At 35.5% G+C, this 18,911-nt stretch overlaps 1 protein-coding gene across 1 annotated transcript; it reads left to right on the top strand.

Moving 5' to 3' along the window:
- The first annotated feature begins 649 nt into the window (after positions 1-649).
- On the top strand, positions 650-16,748 carry LOC142640900 (DNA repair protein RAD16). Its single transcript, XM_075815216.1, has 16 exons — positions 650-881; positions 1,205-1,309; positions 1,567-2,783; positions 3,834-3,956; positions 4,042-4,115; positions 4,953-5,016; positions 5,132-5,278; positions 5,387-5,472; positions 5,738-5,807; positions 6,339-6,464; positions 13,896-14,126; positions 15,048-15,152; positions 15,235-15,387; positions 15,968-16,056; positions 16,148-16,228; positions 16,315-16,748. The coding sequence occupies exons 1-16, from the start codon at positions 836-838 to the stop codon at positions 16,385-16,387; spliced, it is 2,790 nt and encodes a 929-aa protein (XP_075671331.1). The 5' UTR covers positions 650-835; the 3' UTR covers positions 16,388-16,748.
- Positions 16,749-18,911: the final 2,163 nt, after the last annotated feature.

The following is an 18,911-nucleotide window of genomic DNA, read 5'->3' as shown; positions in this document are numbered from 1 at the left end:
GATGATTGAACGCTGGGTAGGCGATTGGACGATTTGGTCTTCAGATTTACACGAAGAAGAACGCTGGGTCAGAACTCAGAAGAACGCGAGGAATAAGAAGTTAAAATGGTGAAACTCGAGTCTTAAAAATTCAAGTTCCATGTGGATTTTCTTCCATGTCAGCTTTCACCACTTACAAATCGAGATTTAAAAACTTGAGTTTTATCATGGAACTCGAGTTTTAGACACTCGAGATGCTAGTTTACAACATTATTTTAAAACGTGATAACTAACTAAATTTTTTGATATTTAATATTATTTGAAAAAAAAAAATTCTACTATGATGACTGAAACTTGAGATCTCCAAATTTTTTACATTTTTTTTTTAAGTCTATTAAACCCACCACTGTGCCAAAAAGATAAACATCATCAAAAACATTTTAAAACAACAGTTCTTTAAAAAAAAAAAAACTAGAGCAACGACTGGGTGTTCATTAAAAACAGAAAAAAAATCAAACGACGAATGGTTGCACGCGGGAATCCCAACACACCCAAGGCCGCTGTACGCACATGCCACAAATCACACCGATAATAAATTTAAGAATTCATGCAGGACCCACAAAAGGACGGCCCGGATTCGTTCAAAAGCAGTACAACCCCTGAAATAAACACCACCGAGATAAAAAGCAACCACTTATAAAAGGGGCTTTCCCGCCGATCTCTTCACATACTCCAAACTCCAAAGTCCAAACGCTACTCTCTCTCTCTCTCTCTCTCGCTAGAAAGAAAAGTAGAGAACCCCAAAAATTCTATCAGATTCATTCTATATCAAAATAAAATATTCTCAGAAAAACTAATGGAGCTTCGTTCTCGTAGGCAAATCTCTAACCCTCCTATCGATGGTAAACACACTCACTCTCTCTCTCTCTCTCAATTTTTTATTTTATTTTTTATTTTTATAATTTAAATTATCGAACATTTTTACCCTAAAAATTGGTCAAGTATTTGATTGATATAAACAATCTCTATATTTCTTTCTTACTTTTTTTTTTTCATCAGTATTTTTGTTTGGTTTTTCTTCGAATGAATCCCGTTTGGTTTTAAAAAAAAAAAAAAATCGAAATTTAGTTTCTTTAAATTAAACGGTATAAAAAAAAAGTTTAACTTTTAAAAAAAAAAAAAAGTTATGTATACTGAGTAATGTGAGTTTTGATGTGTAAATTAGAAGCAAGCAATGTGCAAGTTCAAAACATTAGTGATGATAGCTCTGACGAAGCAGGTTCTGACTCGACAGTTTATGTGCCCTCCAGTTCTGATCATAGTGATGAAGGTACTCTTTTTGTATTATTTATGGGGTTGATTTGTGATTAGAAGTTAATATTTTGTGGGGGTTTATTTATTAAAAAATCAATTATAACTTTTGAAGATTTTATGTATATGGGATGGTGGAGTTTTAAGTGAAATTTGTAGTGAAGTGTTAATTTAAGCAGATGAATTTTACTTATAAGAAATTGGGTCTGCGAAATGGAATGTTATTGTTTATTTTTTTTGGTGTTTTAGCATTGGCTTATATGCGATGATATATAGATGTAGATGAAGAGGATAGCGGTAGAGTGGAGTTTGATTTGAATGCCACACCAAAAGCTGCAGTTGAGGTTCATGATTGGGAAGGTAATGGTTATGATTATGGTAAGCCTTCGACGAAAAGGAAGAAGGCTGGACAAGAGAAGAAAACAGTGGAGCATGGAGAGTCTAGTCGGGAAGCGGATGTGGATGCTCAGCAAGCAGCAGTTGAGATTGATTTTCTTGGGCTGGCGAAGAATGATAATAACAACATTATTATTTATAATTTTAATAATAATAGTAATAGTAATAAAAAGAGGAAAAGAAAAGGAGGTCCAAAGCCAAGATTGTTGTGGAATGAATGGGAAGAAGAGCATGAGAAATGGATTGATGAGAATATAACAAAAGATTTTGATTTGGAACGTCAGGATCAAGAGATAACTGAAACTGCTGAGGAGCCATCGGAATTGATAATGCCTTTGTTAAGGTACCAAAAGGAGTGGTTGGCCTGGGCTTCAAAACAGGAGGAAAAGTCTGGAATTAGAGGGGGAATACTTGCTGATGAAATGGGAATGGGAAAAACCATTCAAGCAATTTCACTCGTCCTTGCCAGACGGGAAATCCGAAGAACGACTGATGATGATTCCTCAGTATTACCAGGTTCATCCAAAGGCTTGCCTGGAATTAAGGCCACCCTTGTAATTTGTCCTGTGGTTGCTGTAAAGCAGTGGGAGAGTGAGATTAAACGCTTTACTTCAGAGGGATGTGCCAAGGTGGTTATTTATCATGGGGCCAATAGAGCGAAGCATTCTAAAGAGATTAGAAAATGTGATTTTGTTCTAACAACATACTCTGTTGTCGAGGCTGAGTTCAGAAAATACATGATGCCTCCCAAGACGAAGTGTCCTTACTGTGGCAAAGCATATTATGAAAGTAAGCTTACTATTCACTTGAAATATTTTTGTGGGCCTGATGCTGTTAGAACAGAGAAGCAGTCTAAGCAAGCAAGGAAGAAATGGAGCCCTGCAATGTCAAAGCAGAAAACAGAGTCTGCTGAAGACGTGATGGATGAAAGTGATGGCAAGAAAAGTAAGGGAGCTCGTCGGAAGGCATCAAAGCAGCACAATGAAGAAGAGGACATGGGAATGGGAAGTAGATTTGGAAATGAAGGAGTTGACAGCTCTTCAAGAGGGAAATCACTTTTGCATGCTGTGAAGTGGGAGCGTGTAATTTTGGATGAGGTAAGGTGTCATATATTAGTTGTGGTAGGGGAATATCACTCCTGACTTTCTCATGAACTTGCTTGAGACCATTTTATGCCCTCTCTCTCTCCATCTGAACAAGCATCTGCTTGCACACTCACATTCACTGTTGTCTAATGTGGATCAATTTTTTGGATTTTTGTTCTTTATCTCAAACATTTTTAAAGTTTGAATGCCTAGAATGTGACTGTTATACTTGTACACTATATGGACATTTTCTTGTCAATTGCTAAAAGGCATTCATGTATCTGATGTATGTCTGACTCATTTTCATGATCCAGGTGATACTTGTAATCAGGGAATTGACACTGCACAGTTAAAAGTGTGATCACTGTTTTGATTCTGAAAATTTTAAATCAGATAATAACATACTAAACCTAGATAAAATATTTCCATGCTTGATGACCCCTTGGCGTTCTAACTCACAATCTTCCCTGTATGGAGTTTATAACAATGGACCATATTATTATTGGAGGGAATACAGTCCAAGTTTGTTTGATTTCATGATTGAAGCTATCAACCTTGGTTTTCCAGGTTTCACATTACATGTAAGCATAACTGTTAAGTACCATGACCTGAACATGAATATGTGCATGGGAACACAAGCACATATGATTGGAAAATTTGTACACGACCAGCTAGGATAGGAAAATGGTTTCAAATATCTAAATCTTTAAAGTTCTTGTTGGCTGAAATAAATTCTTGAATTTCATCTCTGTTAATGTCTCGCACTTCTTATGAAGATTAATGTTTTTAATTGATATTTTACTTCTTATTGCCTCCAAATTGTTTACTATTTCTTATCCTCCATTCTACTGGAGAATGTGGGCTTACCGCCCATAGGCTGGTGTCTCTCATTTCTTTTCTTGTTTTTGTGTTCTAACTTTATTGCTATCCATTTGTGTGTGCCCCTCTGGTTACTAAAAAATGGATTGAAGCTTTAATTTCTTACCAGGGTATATGCATTTCAGAATTAGTTTCACTAGTGTTCGTTCTAAAAATGTTTATGGTTCTCTTATTTGAAAATAGGCACATTATATAAAAGCTAGACATTGTAATACTGCAAAAGCCGTTCTTGCTTTAGATTCTTCATACAAATGGGCTTTAAGTGGCACTCCCCTTCAGAATCGTGTTGGAGAACTTTACTCTTTGGTAAGTTTAATGCACGTTATAAATATTTTCGATAATGATGCAACTGTTTCTATCAAACTTACTAGTTGCAATGCTGTTTGCACAGGTTCGCTTCCTGCAAATAACTCCATACTCTTATTATCTGTGCAAGGACTGTGATTGCAAAACACTTGATCACAGGTATGGTTTGAGATCCAAGATTGTTCTTTACAGCAATCTACAACTATGAAAAATTATGTACATTTAGCAGTGGTGTCTAGTTGATTGACTTGATCTACTAATATGACATAAAATTATTAGTGGGTGAATTGAAAATTTTTACTTTTCATGCTTCTTTCTAGTTTACAAATTGAAGAAGTGGTAATTATTATTATATTTGCCATGTTTCAACCATGAGCACACCTATCGTTTTCACTGGGTTATAGAAAATATTGTGTACCACAAACTTCTTACCATTGGGAGGTTTTTGGGAAATTTCTGGATTTTCTTCTCCTTTGTGCTCAAGAGGGTCTGTAGTTGCATAAATTTTGCTAAAATAAAAAGAGTTTAATTTAGATTTGAAGATGCAGAGGTGGAAAGAGAGAGATCAATAGTAAATAAACTCTTAGGCTTTGGGCTTTCAATGGGAAACAAAGAAGAGTCTAAGGGATCCAAAATCAAATTAATATATATATATATATATATATATATATATATATATATTAGTGATGATGTGGAAAATTGTGACTACTCAGTGGCAACTGTGGCAACATTAGAATTATAAATAATAAAAAAAAAAAATCAAAGGCTTCCAGTATATATATATACAAGTTTATGTTATGGAACATCTCTACTTTGTTATGTGATAACAAGGTAATGTTGTCCAGAATCAGTAGCTGTTCAAACTGAACTTTTAGTTTTCTTTTCCTGAGTTTTATCTTATTCTTCATTCTGCACAATTATGCCATCATATTTTGGATTACATTTTCTTTGGTTTAATTGTTATTTATCTTTATCAACCCTCTTGGTTACCTGCAGCTCCTTAAAGGAATGTCAGAACTGTCATCATAGTTCTGTGAGGCATTTTTGTTGGTGGAATAAAGTGAGTCCTGAAATATGTTTCTCTCATTTTCCTGTTGTTGTTTATTGTTCTAGGTATCTATTTTTCATAGAAATACTCTTTTCTTGCATATCATTTAATCCTTGAACCTTTTTAGTATGTTGCTACACCAATACAATCATATGGAAAGAGTGATGAGGGGCGACGAGCAATGATATTGCTCAAACACAAAATATTAAAGAACATAGTTCTAAGACGCACAAAGAAAGGCAGGGCTGCTGATCTGGCACTTCCTCCTAGAGTTGTAAGTTTTTGTTTGTTTGTTTATTTATTTATTATTTGATATTATACTTTATGGCGCTAAGATTTTTCTCCATTATTCCTTTTTTAATTCCTCCCTAATTTTTTGTAGGTTTTATTGAGGCGGGATACCTTGGATATCAAAGAACAAGATTATTATGAATCATTGTACAATGACAGTCAGTCACAGTTTAATACGTATGTCACCTTCATTTTCTTTTATTTTGTGTTTCAGCTTTGAAATTCCTCTTATTTATGTATAAGTTATCATTAACATGATTCGTTATTTGAATTAATTTTTGTTCTCTCTGAAACTTCCTTGCTTTATATTCCACATTATTTCCATTGTATATTTATACTCATAATAATCATGCATGCACATGGACACAGCACAAAAAATTACTTCATTTGTTTTATGAAATTATTTCAGCATGTTTGTATAAATTTCTTTTATTCTTTACAGATATGTTCAATCGGGAACTGTGATGAATAATTACGCTCACATTTTTGACCTCCTCACAAGGTTGCGGCAGGTGAATGATAATTTTTTAGAAAAAACCATTGTAGTAGTTTGTTACCATTTTAAAAGTGTATTAATTTCACTTATAAAAAAAAAAAGTATTAATTTTAGAGCTTTACTGTGTTGTTTTGTTAGTATACTTCCAGTGTACTTGCAGTTAATTTTTATTATCTATATAAAAAAAAAAGTATATATTCAATGGACAAATATATTAAGAAAGGACCATGCATTAATTACGTGTACCCTTGATTGAGAAACCTGACTCCTCCTCCCTATTTTGAGCTTCAGATTTTTTAATCAGAAAAAAGGAAAATAGCTCCTCATTATGATAGTATCGAGAATCTGTTGATGAGTTAGGCTCGACTGACCAAGTTTAGAGTTCCACCCATCTATATTGTTCTCTTAGAGTGTAGTCTGCATATTGTTTTTTGATAAGTAGTCTGCATATTATAGTCAGCAGCAGAAAATTAACACTATAAAAGTAAAAACTATTAATGATGTGCTAGTGGTTTAGTGCCTCTAATTGCATTGTGTAAAACTGCAGGCGGTTGATCATCCTTACCTTGTGGTATGTTCTAGAGCTGCTGCATTAAGAAGAGAAAACATGATTAGTAATGATAATGGTGAACAAGTGTGTGGCATCTGTCATGACCCAGCTGAAGATCCTGCTGTAAGTTCATCTTTTTGGGTTTTTCTTTTTTATTTTTCTGGATATAGTTTCATCTTTATTTATCCCCACACCAAAGTTTGGAAATTTGGCATAAAAGTTGGTTATAACCAACATTATATTTCTTTAATACTTTAAGTTGGTTCCTTTAAACCTGCCTAATAGCTAATGTTATGTTTTTGTTAGTGAAAAATAAGAAGAAAATGTGAAAAGGATGAGCTGTTTTCTATCTCTGCCCTCAGCCAATCCATTATATTGGAGAAGAATTTACAAATATGACAGAATATTCTGATGGTGATAGTTGATAAGGACATTGATGTAGGACAATTAGGAATTGATGTTGTACTTGTCTAAGGGGGGTCGATTGATGTTACTCAAGAGCACGCTATCTAGTCTTCCTACTTATTTTCTATTGTTATTCACCATTCCTACTCATGTGGCCAATAAAATTGAAAGTTGCAAAGGGATTTTCTATGGGGTGTTAGCAAGTCCCATCTGATAGGTTGGGATAAAGTTTGTGCGCCTATAGCCAATGGTGGCTTGGGGTTAAGGAAACTTACTACTTTCAGTAAGGCCTTACTGGGAAAAGGGTTGGTTTGGAAAGGAGGAGGATCAGTAATAGAGGAGGGTGGTAGCTTCAAAATTTGGGGAAGATTGGGGGGGGGGGGGGGGGTTGGATGTCAAAGCTGGGTAGGGGAGTTCATGGGTGTGGTTTGTGGAGAGGTATTCACATGGGTTGGGAGGATTTTAGAAAAAATTGTCAATTTGTTGTTGGGTTGGGGAATAGAATGAGGTTTTAGCAAGATGGGTGGTATGGGGATCAACCCTTTCAATTGGCCTTCCCAAGGTTGTATGGTATTGCCATTGATAAGGAGATTTTTGTAGAAGCTTCTTTGTCTAGGCAGGGAGTGGAGGAGAGAAGAATTTGGGATGTTCATTTTATTAGAGAATTTGAGGATTGGGAGATGGATGAAGGGCTGCATTTCCTTCGTTTATTGGGAGCTAATACTCCTCCGAGGATGTTGGAGACCGGATGAGATGGAAGTTAAAGCCTAATGGGGAATTTGACATCCGATCGTTCTATAAAAAATTAAGAGATTGTCTCTCAATTGTCTTTCCTTGGAAAGCTATATGGAGAGTAAAGGCCCCATGGAGAGTAAAGGACCCTAGGTGAGTTTCTTTCTTTGTTTGGTGTGCAGCTTGAAATGAGATTCTAACGGGTGATAACTTGAGATTGAGGAGATTGAATTTTGTGGATTGGTGCATTACGTGCCATCACTATGAAGAGACGGTAGACCACTTACTTCTTCATTGTGAGATGACTTATCAGTTATGGAGCTTCGTCTTTAGAACTTTTGGCTTGTCTTAGGTTACACCTCAATCGATACCAGATTTGCTTTTTGGCTGGTGGAATTGGTTGGGGAAGCACTCGTCTCAGATTTGGAATTTAGTTCCATTGGGCATCCTATGGTGTGTTTGGAAGGAGCGGAATCGGCGGACTTTTGAGGATTTGGAAAGCACCGGTGATCAGTTGCTTACTTCTTTTAGTGGGACTCTTTTTGATTGGTCTAGGGCTTGGGGACTCAAGACTAGTGACTCTCTCCCTTCATTTTTTAGCTCCCTTTTTCTTTTGTAGTTTTTCTGTTGTTTGGTTTTTTTTTTTTTTGGTTCTGTTTTCTTCCTCTTGTTTTTTCTAGGTTTACTCTGTGTTCTTCATGCATAGAGTAGCCTTTCGTATATATATATATATATAACTCTTACTTATCAAAAAAGAAGAAGGGATTTTTCTAACATTTGGTTGTGGTGGGTTTAGGGTTGGGAAAGAAGAAGAATTAGAGAGAAGTTAGGACTGATTAGGGGCTGTGTGAACAGTACTACATGAACAGTAACTTTAGAAATAAAGAAGAGAAAATAAGGAGAAGAGAGAAGAAGAAAGAAACAAAAAGTGCCAACGTGCCTATTGCTCAAAACTCTCAATTTTATTAATCAACTCATTCTACTCCTTATATACATTGAGCACAATATTTATATATAAAGACTTGTAGTAGTAGTAGTATTAGAATTCCCACTAGTACACTTAAAAAAAAAAAAAAAGAATTCCCACTAGTACTAGGATTACTATTTAAACCTAATAAATTAAACTAAAGCCCATACATAAAGTCCCATAATTAAATAAGACTAATTAATAAAACCGATGGCCTCTAACTATGGCCCATACCCAACAATTGTAAAATTACTAAAATACCCTTGACTCAAGAATAACCAAATAAAATATAAAAACTTAATTAACTACCTTTGACACTTATTCTTGGGCTTTGCCTTAGCCGTAGGCTTCCAAAGAGAATATCCTTTCTTTAACCATGTTATGATTCCACCATCAGACATTGCCCCAATGTTATCTTCTAAAGAATATTCTGATGGTGATAGTTGATGGGGACATCTCACCAATGGTGTCTTCTAAAAGAGTCTAGATTAGGATCACTCACTAGGGGCACCACTCCAATGGTAGCTTCTAGAAGGTATCGCATAAAGTTCTCTCTAATACTTCCCCTTAAGGTAGAGCATATATGTCAATATAAACCCAGCTTGGAACATATATTCTAATTGACTCCTACATATTTTGTAAAGATATTATCAAGTTGGTCTTCAATTCACAAATGGTGTAGCTATTTCTCCATTTAGTATACTATCTCATATGAAACGGCATTCCATTTCAAAGTGCTTGGTCCTTTCATGGAACACAAGAATGTAAGCAATGCGTATAGCGGCTTGGTTATCTTAGGGTAGTGGAATAGGAGTATGCGTTGAGAAGCTGAACTTCTAAAGAAATCTCACTCGAAGTATGTGTCATTGCTCTGCACTTGACCAAGCAACTAAATTGTGCATCTTAATGTTACAAGCTTTCCTCCCAAGGTGCAATACCCTATGTTGGACCTTCTATTTGAAGGTGATCCTATCCAATCTTCATTAGTGAAGCCTTCCATCCTAAGATGACCATTCTTTCAAAACAATATACCTCATCCTGGATCTCTCTTTAGGTATCAAAGTATCCAGATAGTAGCGTCCCAATGTGATGGTCTTAGGGCTTTTAAGAACTTACCCATTGTACTATGTATGAGATATTTGGCATTGTGTTAGAGAGATAATTGAGCTTCCCAAGTCCCAACCAATCAACAATATTGGCTAGGACCTGAAAATAAGTCAGCTTCATCTCTCAACCATGGTTTTTTTTTCAAAAATGTTGGAGTGTTATGGAAAAGGATGTCATGGATTTTTTTGATTACTTTCATTGGCACTCTGTGATTGAACGGTCTATGAATGCTTCTTTTCTCACTTTAATTCCTAAGAAGTGTAATGCCGTTAACATTAAAGATTTTCACCCTATCAATGGTGGGTAGTGTGTACAAGCTATTGTCCAAGGTGTTGGCTAACAGATTGAGGGCGGTTTTGGATAATCTCATTTCTGAGTCTCAAAATTCCTTTGTTGGCAGAAGGAAAATTCTGGATTCAATGCTCATTGCAAATGAATGCCTGGATAGTAGGTTGAAGAGCTGGCTACCGGGTGTAGTTTGCAAGCTTGATATTAAAAAAGCATACGACCATGTGAGCTAGGAAGCCTTGTTTTATTTGTTGGGCCGGATGGGTTTTGGGGTGAAATGGAGGGGGTGGATTAAGGCTTGTATCACTTTTGTCCGTTTTTCAATCCTGGTAAATGGATCCCTGAAGGTTTTTTTAGAAGCTCTCGTGGTTTGAGACAAGGTGATCCATTATCCCCACTCTTGTTTCTTTTGATAATGGAGGTTTTAAGCAGAATTTTGAGGAAGACATAGGAGAGTAATCTTATCTGGGGCTTTTATGTGGGAGGAGTGAATTCTGTCGGTGTGCGTATTTCCCATTTGTTGTTTGCTGATGATACTATCTTATTTTGTGATGCTTCTAAGGAACAACCGTTGTCCATAAGGTTGGCTTTGTCTTGTTTCCAAGCTTTTACAGGGTTAAAGGTTAATGCTGAGAAAAGTGAGATTGTCCCTGTTGGGGAGGTGAATAATCTAGAAGTTCTGGCCAATATTCTTCATTGTAGAATGGGCAGTTTGCCTATGAAATATTTGGGGATGCCGTTGGGAACTTCGTTTAAGACAACTTCCATTTGGAATTCTATTTTGGGGAAAATGGAGAAGAAATTATGAGGGTGGAAGCGTCTCTATTTATCTAAGGATGGTAGGCTCACATTATTGAAAAGTACTCTCTCAAGTCTCCCAACATATTTTTTTTCTCTTTTTATTATTCCTAAAGCTTTGGCTGCAAGATTGGAAAGTATTCAGAGGAATTTTCTTTGGGGGTCTTCTGAGGGGAGTTTCAAGTATCCTTTGGTGGCTTGGGAAAAAGGTGTGTTTACCCATTGAGTTGGGTGGTTTGGGGATAAGAAGTGTGGTGTCTTTTAATCAAGCTTTATTAGGAAAATGGTTGTGGAGGTATGGTCATGAAGCTACCCGTCTTTGGCGGAGGGTTATCTCCACAAAATATGGCTAGGGTGAAGGGGGGTGGAGTACTAAAGCATGCAGGAGAGCTCATGGATGTGGTTTTTGGCGAAGTATTCATGAAGGGTAGGGGAGCTTTTCTAAGCATTTGTCGTTTGTAGTAGCTGAGGGTACTCGTATCCGGTTCTGGCATGATAGGTGGATTGGTGATAATACCCTAAAATCTCTCTATCCTAACCTCTACTTGTGTTCAGCTAACAAGGATGCTTGTATTTTTGAGGTGTTATGGCTTCCGGAGGGGGGTACCATTAGAGTTTGGGATTTAAGGTTTTATAGAGAATTCGAAAACTGGGAGCTAGCTGCATCTCATTCTCTCCTTGAGTTTATCCAATCGCATATTCCTCGGGGTGAAAGGAGTGATACTCTTTATTGACGGCTCAAAGGAGATGGTAAGTTTGACACCTGGTCTTTCTATCATGCGATTCAGGGAACTCAGGATTCTTTGGTTCCTTGGAAGGGTGTGTGGAAACCAAAGGTTCCTAAGTGAGTCGCTTTCTTTTTGCGGACAGCTGTTCATGGTCAGATTCTTAATTTTGATAATCTCATGATTAGGGGCCACCCTTTGGCAAATCAGTGTTGTATGTGTTGTTGTGATGGGGTGTTAGTGGACCACCTTCTTCTTCATTGTCCTATTACATATACCTTATGGACTTTTATGCTTCAGGCTTTCGGTATTCATTGGGTTATGCCAAGACCAGTGGCAGGATTTTTATTTTGTTGTCATCAATGGCTTGGGAATAATACTTCAAATATTTGGAATTGGATTCCAGGTTGCTTGATGTGGATTGCTTGGTTGGAACGAAATTGTCGTTCCTTTGAGGACGCTGAGAAGACTTTGGAAGAGTTAAAAAGGTTTTATGCCAGCATAGTCTGTTTAAGTGGTCTTGTTGTTTGGGTTTTACTGATTATTCCTCTCTCTCTGAGTTTATGTTTTCTCTTAGATTAGAGTTCTAATGTCCCTCTTCTCTGATGTTTGATTTATCCTTTTCTTGTTGCTCATCAACATGAACAATTTGTATTTTTACTTTCTATTTTCATTTTTTAATTATCTTTGATTACCTATCAAGAGAGTTTCTAATTTGGATCCATTGGAGTATTAACCAGATAAGAAACCAGCAATCCAATCTCTTCGATTATATCAAGTATGTACTTCCTTTGAGATAACTCTATGCCTTGCTTAGATCTTGCAACTTTAATTCCCATGAACTACCAAAGTTTGCCAAGATTTTCGATGTTATAGTGTTTTTGTAATGCCATCAAAATCATCCCAGTAAATACTATGTCATCCACATAAACAAGTATATATCCAGCATCAGTCTGCATGTGGAAAACTTAATGATCCATTTGACAATGGTGGAGACCAAAATACGTGAAAACCTTATAAAACTTTCCATGATCTTGATGACTGCTTAAGACATTAGAATACTTTCTTCAGCTTGCAAACATTGTTCCGATATTACCCCTAAGAATTAAACTTAGGTGGCTGCTTCATAGATAGTTCCTCAAATAGGTCACCATAGTGAAATTCATTCTTGACATAGATAGAGGCCAGTCAAAATTCACCGCAAGTGATCAGGATTTGAATATAAGAGATCTTGCTATAGGAGATGATGTTTCATGATAGTCAATACCATAAGTTTAAGTGTTGCCTTGCACAGCCAATTAAGCCTTAAAAGGATGGAACAATAGGGGCATAAGTAGCCAAATTATCTATTCTTATTCAGGATAGGGAACAACACCACCAAGAACTAAACGTGGGTCTTCCATGTCAACTTCAACAACCAACGCTGCTGGTGACTTAGAAACTTCTGATGACCACTGTACTAGCATAGACTTAGGCCACTGATGACCGATAAAACATGAAACTCGCAACCATTCACATGGGAACCACCATGATAGAGCTGGAAATGTCAGAATTGACTGAAACCTGCCGTGAACATCCACAATCCACCAGAAATCCCCACAAACAATGCCGACCAACCATGAAGAACATTCTGAAAATCAGAGAGCAACAAACACAGCAGCTAATGACATAGTTTGCTGTTTGACTATCGGACTTTCACGGTGACGATCACAATGGTGATGAAGGCAGCAGTGCTCTCCAACATCTTCATACACCTCTCAACATCATTCAAACCAATTCAAACCAACAAATGAAAAGCATGAGTTATTTTTTATCTCAACCATTAGCCAGTCATTCCTTATGTATTGGAGAAGGATTTAAAAATATGACAATATTCTGATGCTGACAGCTAGTATTTACACCTCACTAGGGACACCACCCCAACATCTAGAGAAGCCTATAATTGTTACAGACACCAGTGGTATCTTATAGAAGGGTGTAACACTCTCTTTAACAGTTTTTAAAGCCTTTTAATATAGTTCTTGATTGATAATACATTGGATAAAATATATCCGATTAAGTTAATGCAAATGTATCTTGTTAAGTTATTAATGCAAATTGGCCATTGTTGAATATGTGATTCACTAACATGTCTATTAAGGAGTGAAGGATCACATTCATGGTTAGCTGATGGATATGATATTTAAATGCAAAGTTGCAATTGTGACGAAGGCTACGTAACTCAAATGAACATGAATTTATGCTTTGACTTAGTCTTCTGGGGATTGGAAAGTGATATTTGCCTAAATGCAGTACCCTAGATGGAGGACATAAATTTTATTTTTTTTCATTGATTTTGTATTATATTACCTTTAGCAACTTCCTACTGGGAAGTAAATGACCAAGTTTACAAACATTTTGTATTTTTCTATTTAGTCTGGAAATAATGCACTCGCTTTGTGGATACCTGTGCTAAGCTTTTTATAAGTAAATTCATTTTACACCAAGTCCTGGATTTTTTTTCCATCTAAAAGCTTTTGCTCATTTTTACAGGTCACCTCTTGTGAGCATGTTTTTTGTAAGGCTTGTTTGCTTAATTACTGTGCTTCATTCGGACAAGCCTCCTGCCCTACATGTTCCAAATTACTTACTGTCGATTTGACTAAAAATGTGGACAATGGAGATCAGACTTCTAAAACTACCATTAAGGGTTTCAGATCCTCAAGTATTCTGAACAGAATTCAACTTGACGATTTTCAGACAAGCACAAAAATAGAGGCTTTGGTATGTGTCAGTGAAACTGTTACATATGTTTTTTGGAACTTTTCCCTTCATATTGCAACCCTGATAATTCTTTAAAAAATCATTAGCATACCATGTGTACCATTTCTTGCGATTTTACTTGACATGATTTCTCCAGCATGTAATGTCCCTATTTTTACATAAACATGAGAGAGAACTAATAAAGATCTTTCTTCTGAATTAAGAAACCCTTTACACATATATTAATTGTCTTAAAAGAAACCTCCTCTTCAACTTCCATAGCAGTAAAATTAATCTTAAAATCCATTTCAAATGGTGAAGTGCATGCCGCCGTGGGGGGGGGGGGGGGGGGGGGGTGTGGGAATGGATCAGTCATAATATCAGGTTGATCTAGGAAGTTGGATATCAGACTTCAGAGTTAACTAAAACGTAATCAATGGAGCAGTGATAAAAATGATGACTTGACAGATCTGTTTCCCGCATTGCTATGGTCATTGAAAATTGTCCTCTTCTTTAGCACACGTCCCTTCCAAGAATTTAATAAAAAAAGGGTGGTAAGGTAAAACTTGATGTCATATTCTGGGCAAGGTAAATTTATAGTGTTCTGTTGGGTTGCTTCTATATTTTCTACTGTGTTCATATCTACTGCAATGGTTTATATATTTCCACATGGCCTAAACCATTTTTTGATGGTTCTGTGTTCATTTGATAATTCTGTTTTGTGGATCATATGGTTATATAAGAAAACTATCTTCCCTTCTCTAGCAAAAATCTCCTTAATAATTTTAAGTAATTGGATTTTAAGAAAAAAAATTTGATCTCACTTTTTGGGTAAGGTAAATCTATAAATTTGGTTACTTTGCCTGCATTTTCCTGTGGATCCATAAATATTGCAATTGTTGTATTTTTCCACTTGATTCTGACTGGTTTGAATGGTTCTAGAGGGAAGAAATTAGGTTCATGGTTGAAAGGGATGGTTCTGCAAAAGGAATTGTTTTCAGCCAGTTCACATCATTCTTGGATCTCATAAATTATTCCCTCCACAAGGTAATATAAAATCTGCATCTCAGTCTTTTTTTCTCCCCACATTGTGAAAGGGTAGGAAAGTAATTTTCTGAACCTGTTGCAGTCTGGTATAAAGTGTGTTCAACTAGTTGGAAGCATGACCATGTCTGCAAGAGATGCCTCTATCAAGAGATTTACTGAGGACCCAGATTGTAGGATTTTCCTTATGAGCTTGAAAGCTGGTGGTGTCGCTCTGAATCTTGCAGTTGCATCACATGTAAGCAATTCATTTTTTCTTAGTTTTGTTTAATTGAATCTCTACTATTCTTTAGGCTTACATTTGCAGTAATAAAGCATGCATTTGTACCTGTTTTTCTTAAATTAAGTTTTTTTTTTTAGTTGGCTTTTCAATAAAGAGAGATGTGCAGTATAAATTTCCTGAGGCTCCTTGTTGGTCAAGGGAACACTTATTTAATAAGGAACTCATGTTGAAGACTATCAGTTGATTTTTGTATTGGGAAAGTGGATCTCGTGGCATTGAAGAAGCTTATCTTAGACAATACTTATCATGCTTTATCTATTTAATTTGTTCAGATTTTTCTACTGATGACTTTTCACCTGTATTTGCAAAAGGATGCAGGCCAGATACTTTTAATTATTATACATATAGGGTTTTAGTTTTTAATTTGATTTTCTTGTACCTCTTTGGCACACATTCCTCTTCTTACTTGGCTTATACCACAAAAACGATAGACGCATGCTCTGGCTTGTTCATTTATTGTGGACGTGTAAATGTAAATTCCTTGCTAGTTTTATTGTTAGTGTTGGTATGCTTCATGTGTCGTTCCTGTGTCTAGGTCTTTTTGATGGATCCTTGGTGGAACCCAGCAGTGGAGCGGCAAGCACAGGATAGAATCCATCGAATAGGGCAGTATAAACCAATCAGGTGCTGTTTTTTACTTGCTAGCTTGCCCAATTCTTATATATGCTAGTTGCCCCTTTCTTTGAAGATTTTGACTTTGCCTTTACATTTACAGAATTGTGAGATTTGTTATTGAGAATACAATTGAAGAGAGGATTTTGAAGCTACAAGAAAAGAAGGAACTAGTGTTTGAAGGGTGTGTGATCTTTCTGCCATTTAGATTGTATTGTCCAAATGGTTTCCACATATTGGTACTGACCTCACCAATTTTGTCTCTTGCAGGACTATAGGTGGCTCTACAGAGGCCCTTGGAAAATTGACTGAGGAAGACTTGAGATTTCTTTTTGTCACCTGAGCAGGATAAAACATGTAAATGGGTGCTTTAGACCTCACATTGCTAAACATCAGCTAATTCCTTTTAAAGGCTACGTTTTAATTCATCTTACAATTTTACATATATTTTGCTGCCTTCGGCTTTAGCCTTTAGGAGATGAGCAGTGAACTGCTTTTGTATAAATTTTGGGTAATATCTGGTGACATTTCAATTAATACTCCTAATTTACAATTAAACAAGTTTTGTCTGCCCACCACCTCTAGTTTTAATGAAGAAGATTCTTAAATCTTTTCCAAATTTCGGATAGATATTGTGATAATATTGGGGTAGAGTTTCCTAAAGTATGTGACATCAAATTCAAGATTAGCAGAGTTGAAATTTATGACTCAGCATTATGCTAACTCTTGTTATGGCATTCTCTCTCTTCAACCACACAATCTTCAGGCTACGGTATATGTGAAATCTTCGCTGGTGCGACAAAAAGTTGAAATAGTATGAACATTCTGTAGTAAAGGAACAGCATACTGAGAGAAACCAAAGGAGCGGGAGTTGGTCAATGGAAAGAGGAGGTGCCGATTTACGTCAACTTAAAAAGACTACAAAATAATATGAACAGAATAATAATAAAAGACAACAATCAACAAACGTGTATTATAATCCACAGAGAGAGAGAGAGAGAGAGAGCGACAAGGAAAATCACATATTGAGGCAACTTCCATGAGTATCAATTATTCTAAGAAAGCCTTCAAATATGATGCTTCATATTATATGCTTCATATCAATTATTTAGTAGACAAAGTTTTGTTCCTAAGGTTGCAACTTTTACTGAAAAAATTAGTATGACTATATATTTTGAAAAACTGATAAAGTTTGGTTACAAATTTAGTTGTAGTTTGAAATTACAACTCTCACTGAAAAAATTAGCATGACTTTATATTTTGAGAATCTAACTGCTAAATTGCATGTTTTTTATGTTTCATGTTCTTAACACACGTGACAAATCTAATACCAATTTAATGTTATTTACTATTTGATTCATAAACTTATTTTTAATGCACACTTGGATTATAAAAACTTGAAATTTAAATATTTGATTGATGACATAACTATTGATATTTAATTTTCTAAAATTTTGCAAACATTAAAGATATAAAAAGAAAATGTAATCCAATTGTAAATTTTTCAAAATTCACATCTAATAAAAAGATATTGAGTGGACTTATAAGTTTAGACTATAACCAAGTTTGTTGTCAAATTTTGTTCTTATTTAGTTACATGATTTTTTTAATTGGTAATGTGACTTGTTTAAATACTACACATAAAAAATCAAATTAGTAGATTAGAAGAGATAGGTCCAAACTGGTTCGAAACTAAACTTTTTCCATCTAAATAAACACTATAACTTAAATGTTTTTACCAAATCTATACTCATAATTAATAACTACATTACAATCGAATTTATATTGAGTTATTTAGATAGAATGATTGCGTCTATCAACTTATAATAATATTCTAAAAACTATGCAATTTAAACCTAAATCTATATTTAATTTTTAGTTTTTTACTATAAATAGACTATTTATAATTTCAATAAATTCAAATAATATTTTGATATAATTATGAACTCAACTACAAACATATACAATCAAATCTCTAGTTTATATTCTTCTTTAAAAAAAATCTCCTCTTTTTTTTTTTGCCTCAAAGAAAGTTTAGATGAAGGAAGGCTACCCCATACCAAAGCTAGGGTAAGCCGCAAGACTCACTTATAGATCGCCCACCAAAGGAAACTGCTAGTAGCAGAACTCGAACCTTGGCCTTTTGGGCGAAGCGTTCGAGCCCTACCAACTAAACCAACTCCTATTGGCCAAAAAGAAATCTCTATTTTATTTAAATATATGCTTTGTACATATATACATATAAACATATAATATTATATATACTTAAGAGCTTGTTCATAATTGCATCATCATCTTTAAACTTAGTAACTTAGTTCTTTTAATAACTGAACCTAAACTAACTTAAACTTGATTAGTTTGTTAAATAAACAAACTTAAATAAGCTCTTTCTCCAGTCAAGCCACAACACTAAAACCCTAGGCACCTTAAGGTAGTGGAGTGAGTGATAGTGGGTTAAAGTCTGGTTCAAATAAAGCTATGACACTAAAACAAGATACAGAGAAGTTTTAACAATTCCTAAGTTTTGTGATTTTTTTTTGTCTGTAAACTCATTATTGGAATAACAGTCACTTCTTTTGGGTAGCAATGGTACACAATCACAGCTCACACATGATCCTGAAAAGAATTGAAGAAACTTCAACCATATAACATTTTTTAAAAAGAAAAAACCCCAACAATATAATATTAGAACATGTGAAAATAATTAGGTCTGCAAATGCACAACCCAAGCCTGAGAACTTATTGTGTCGAGGATCAATAAAGAGTCAAAGACGTCATTTTTAAATCCCAGATATTATTCTGGGCTATACTGACTGGCATCAGCGTTTAGGTGAGAGCAATCACCCCCCACTTAAGTTCAAAACAAA

The sequence above is a fragment of the Castanea sativa genome, chromosome 6 (genome assembly GCF_040712315.1).
Source record: "Castanea sativa cultivar Marrone di Chiusa Pesio chromosome 6, ASM4071231v1".
Taxonomy (NCBI): domain Eukaryota; kingdom Viridiplantae; phylum Streptophyta; class Magnoliopsida; order Fagales; family Fagaceae; genus Castanea; species Castanea sativa.
The sequence above is the reverse complement of the archived record's forward strand: the minus strand, read 5'-3'. Positions and strand labels throughout refer to the sequence as shown.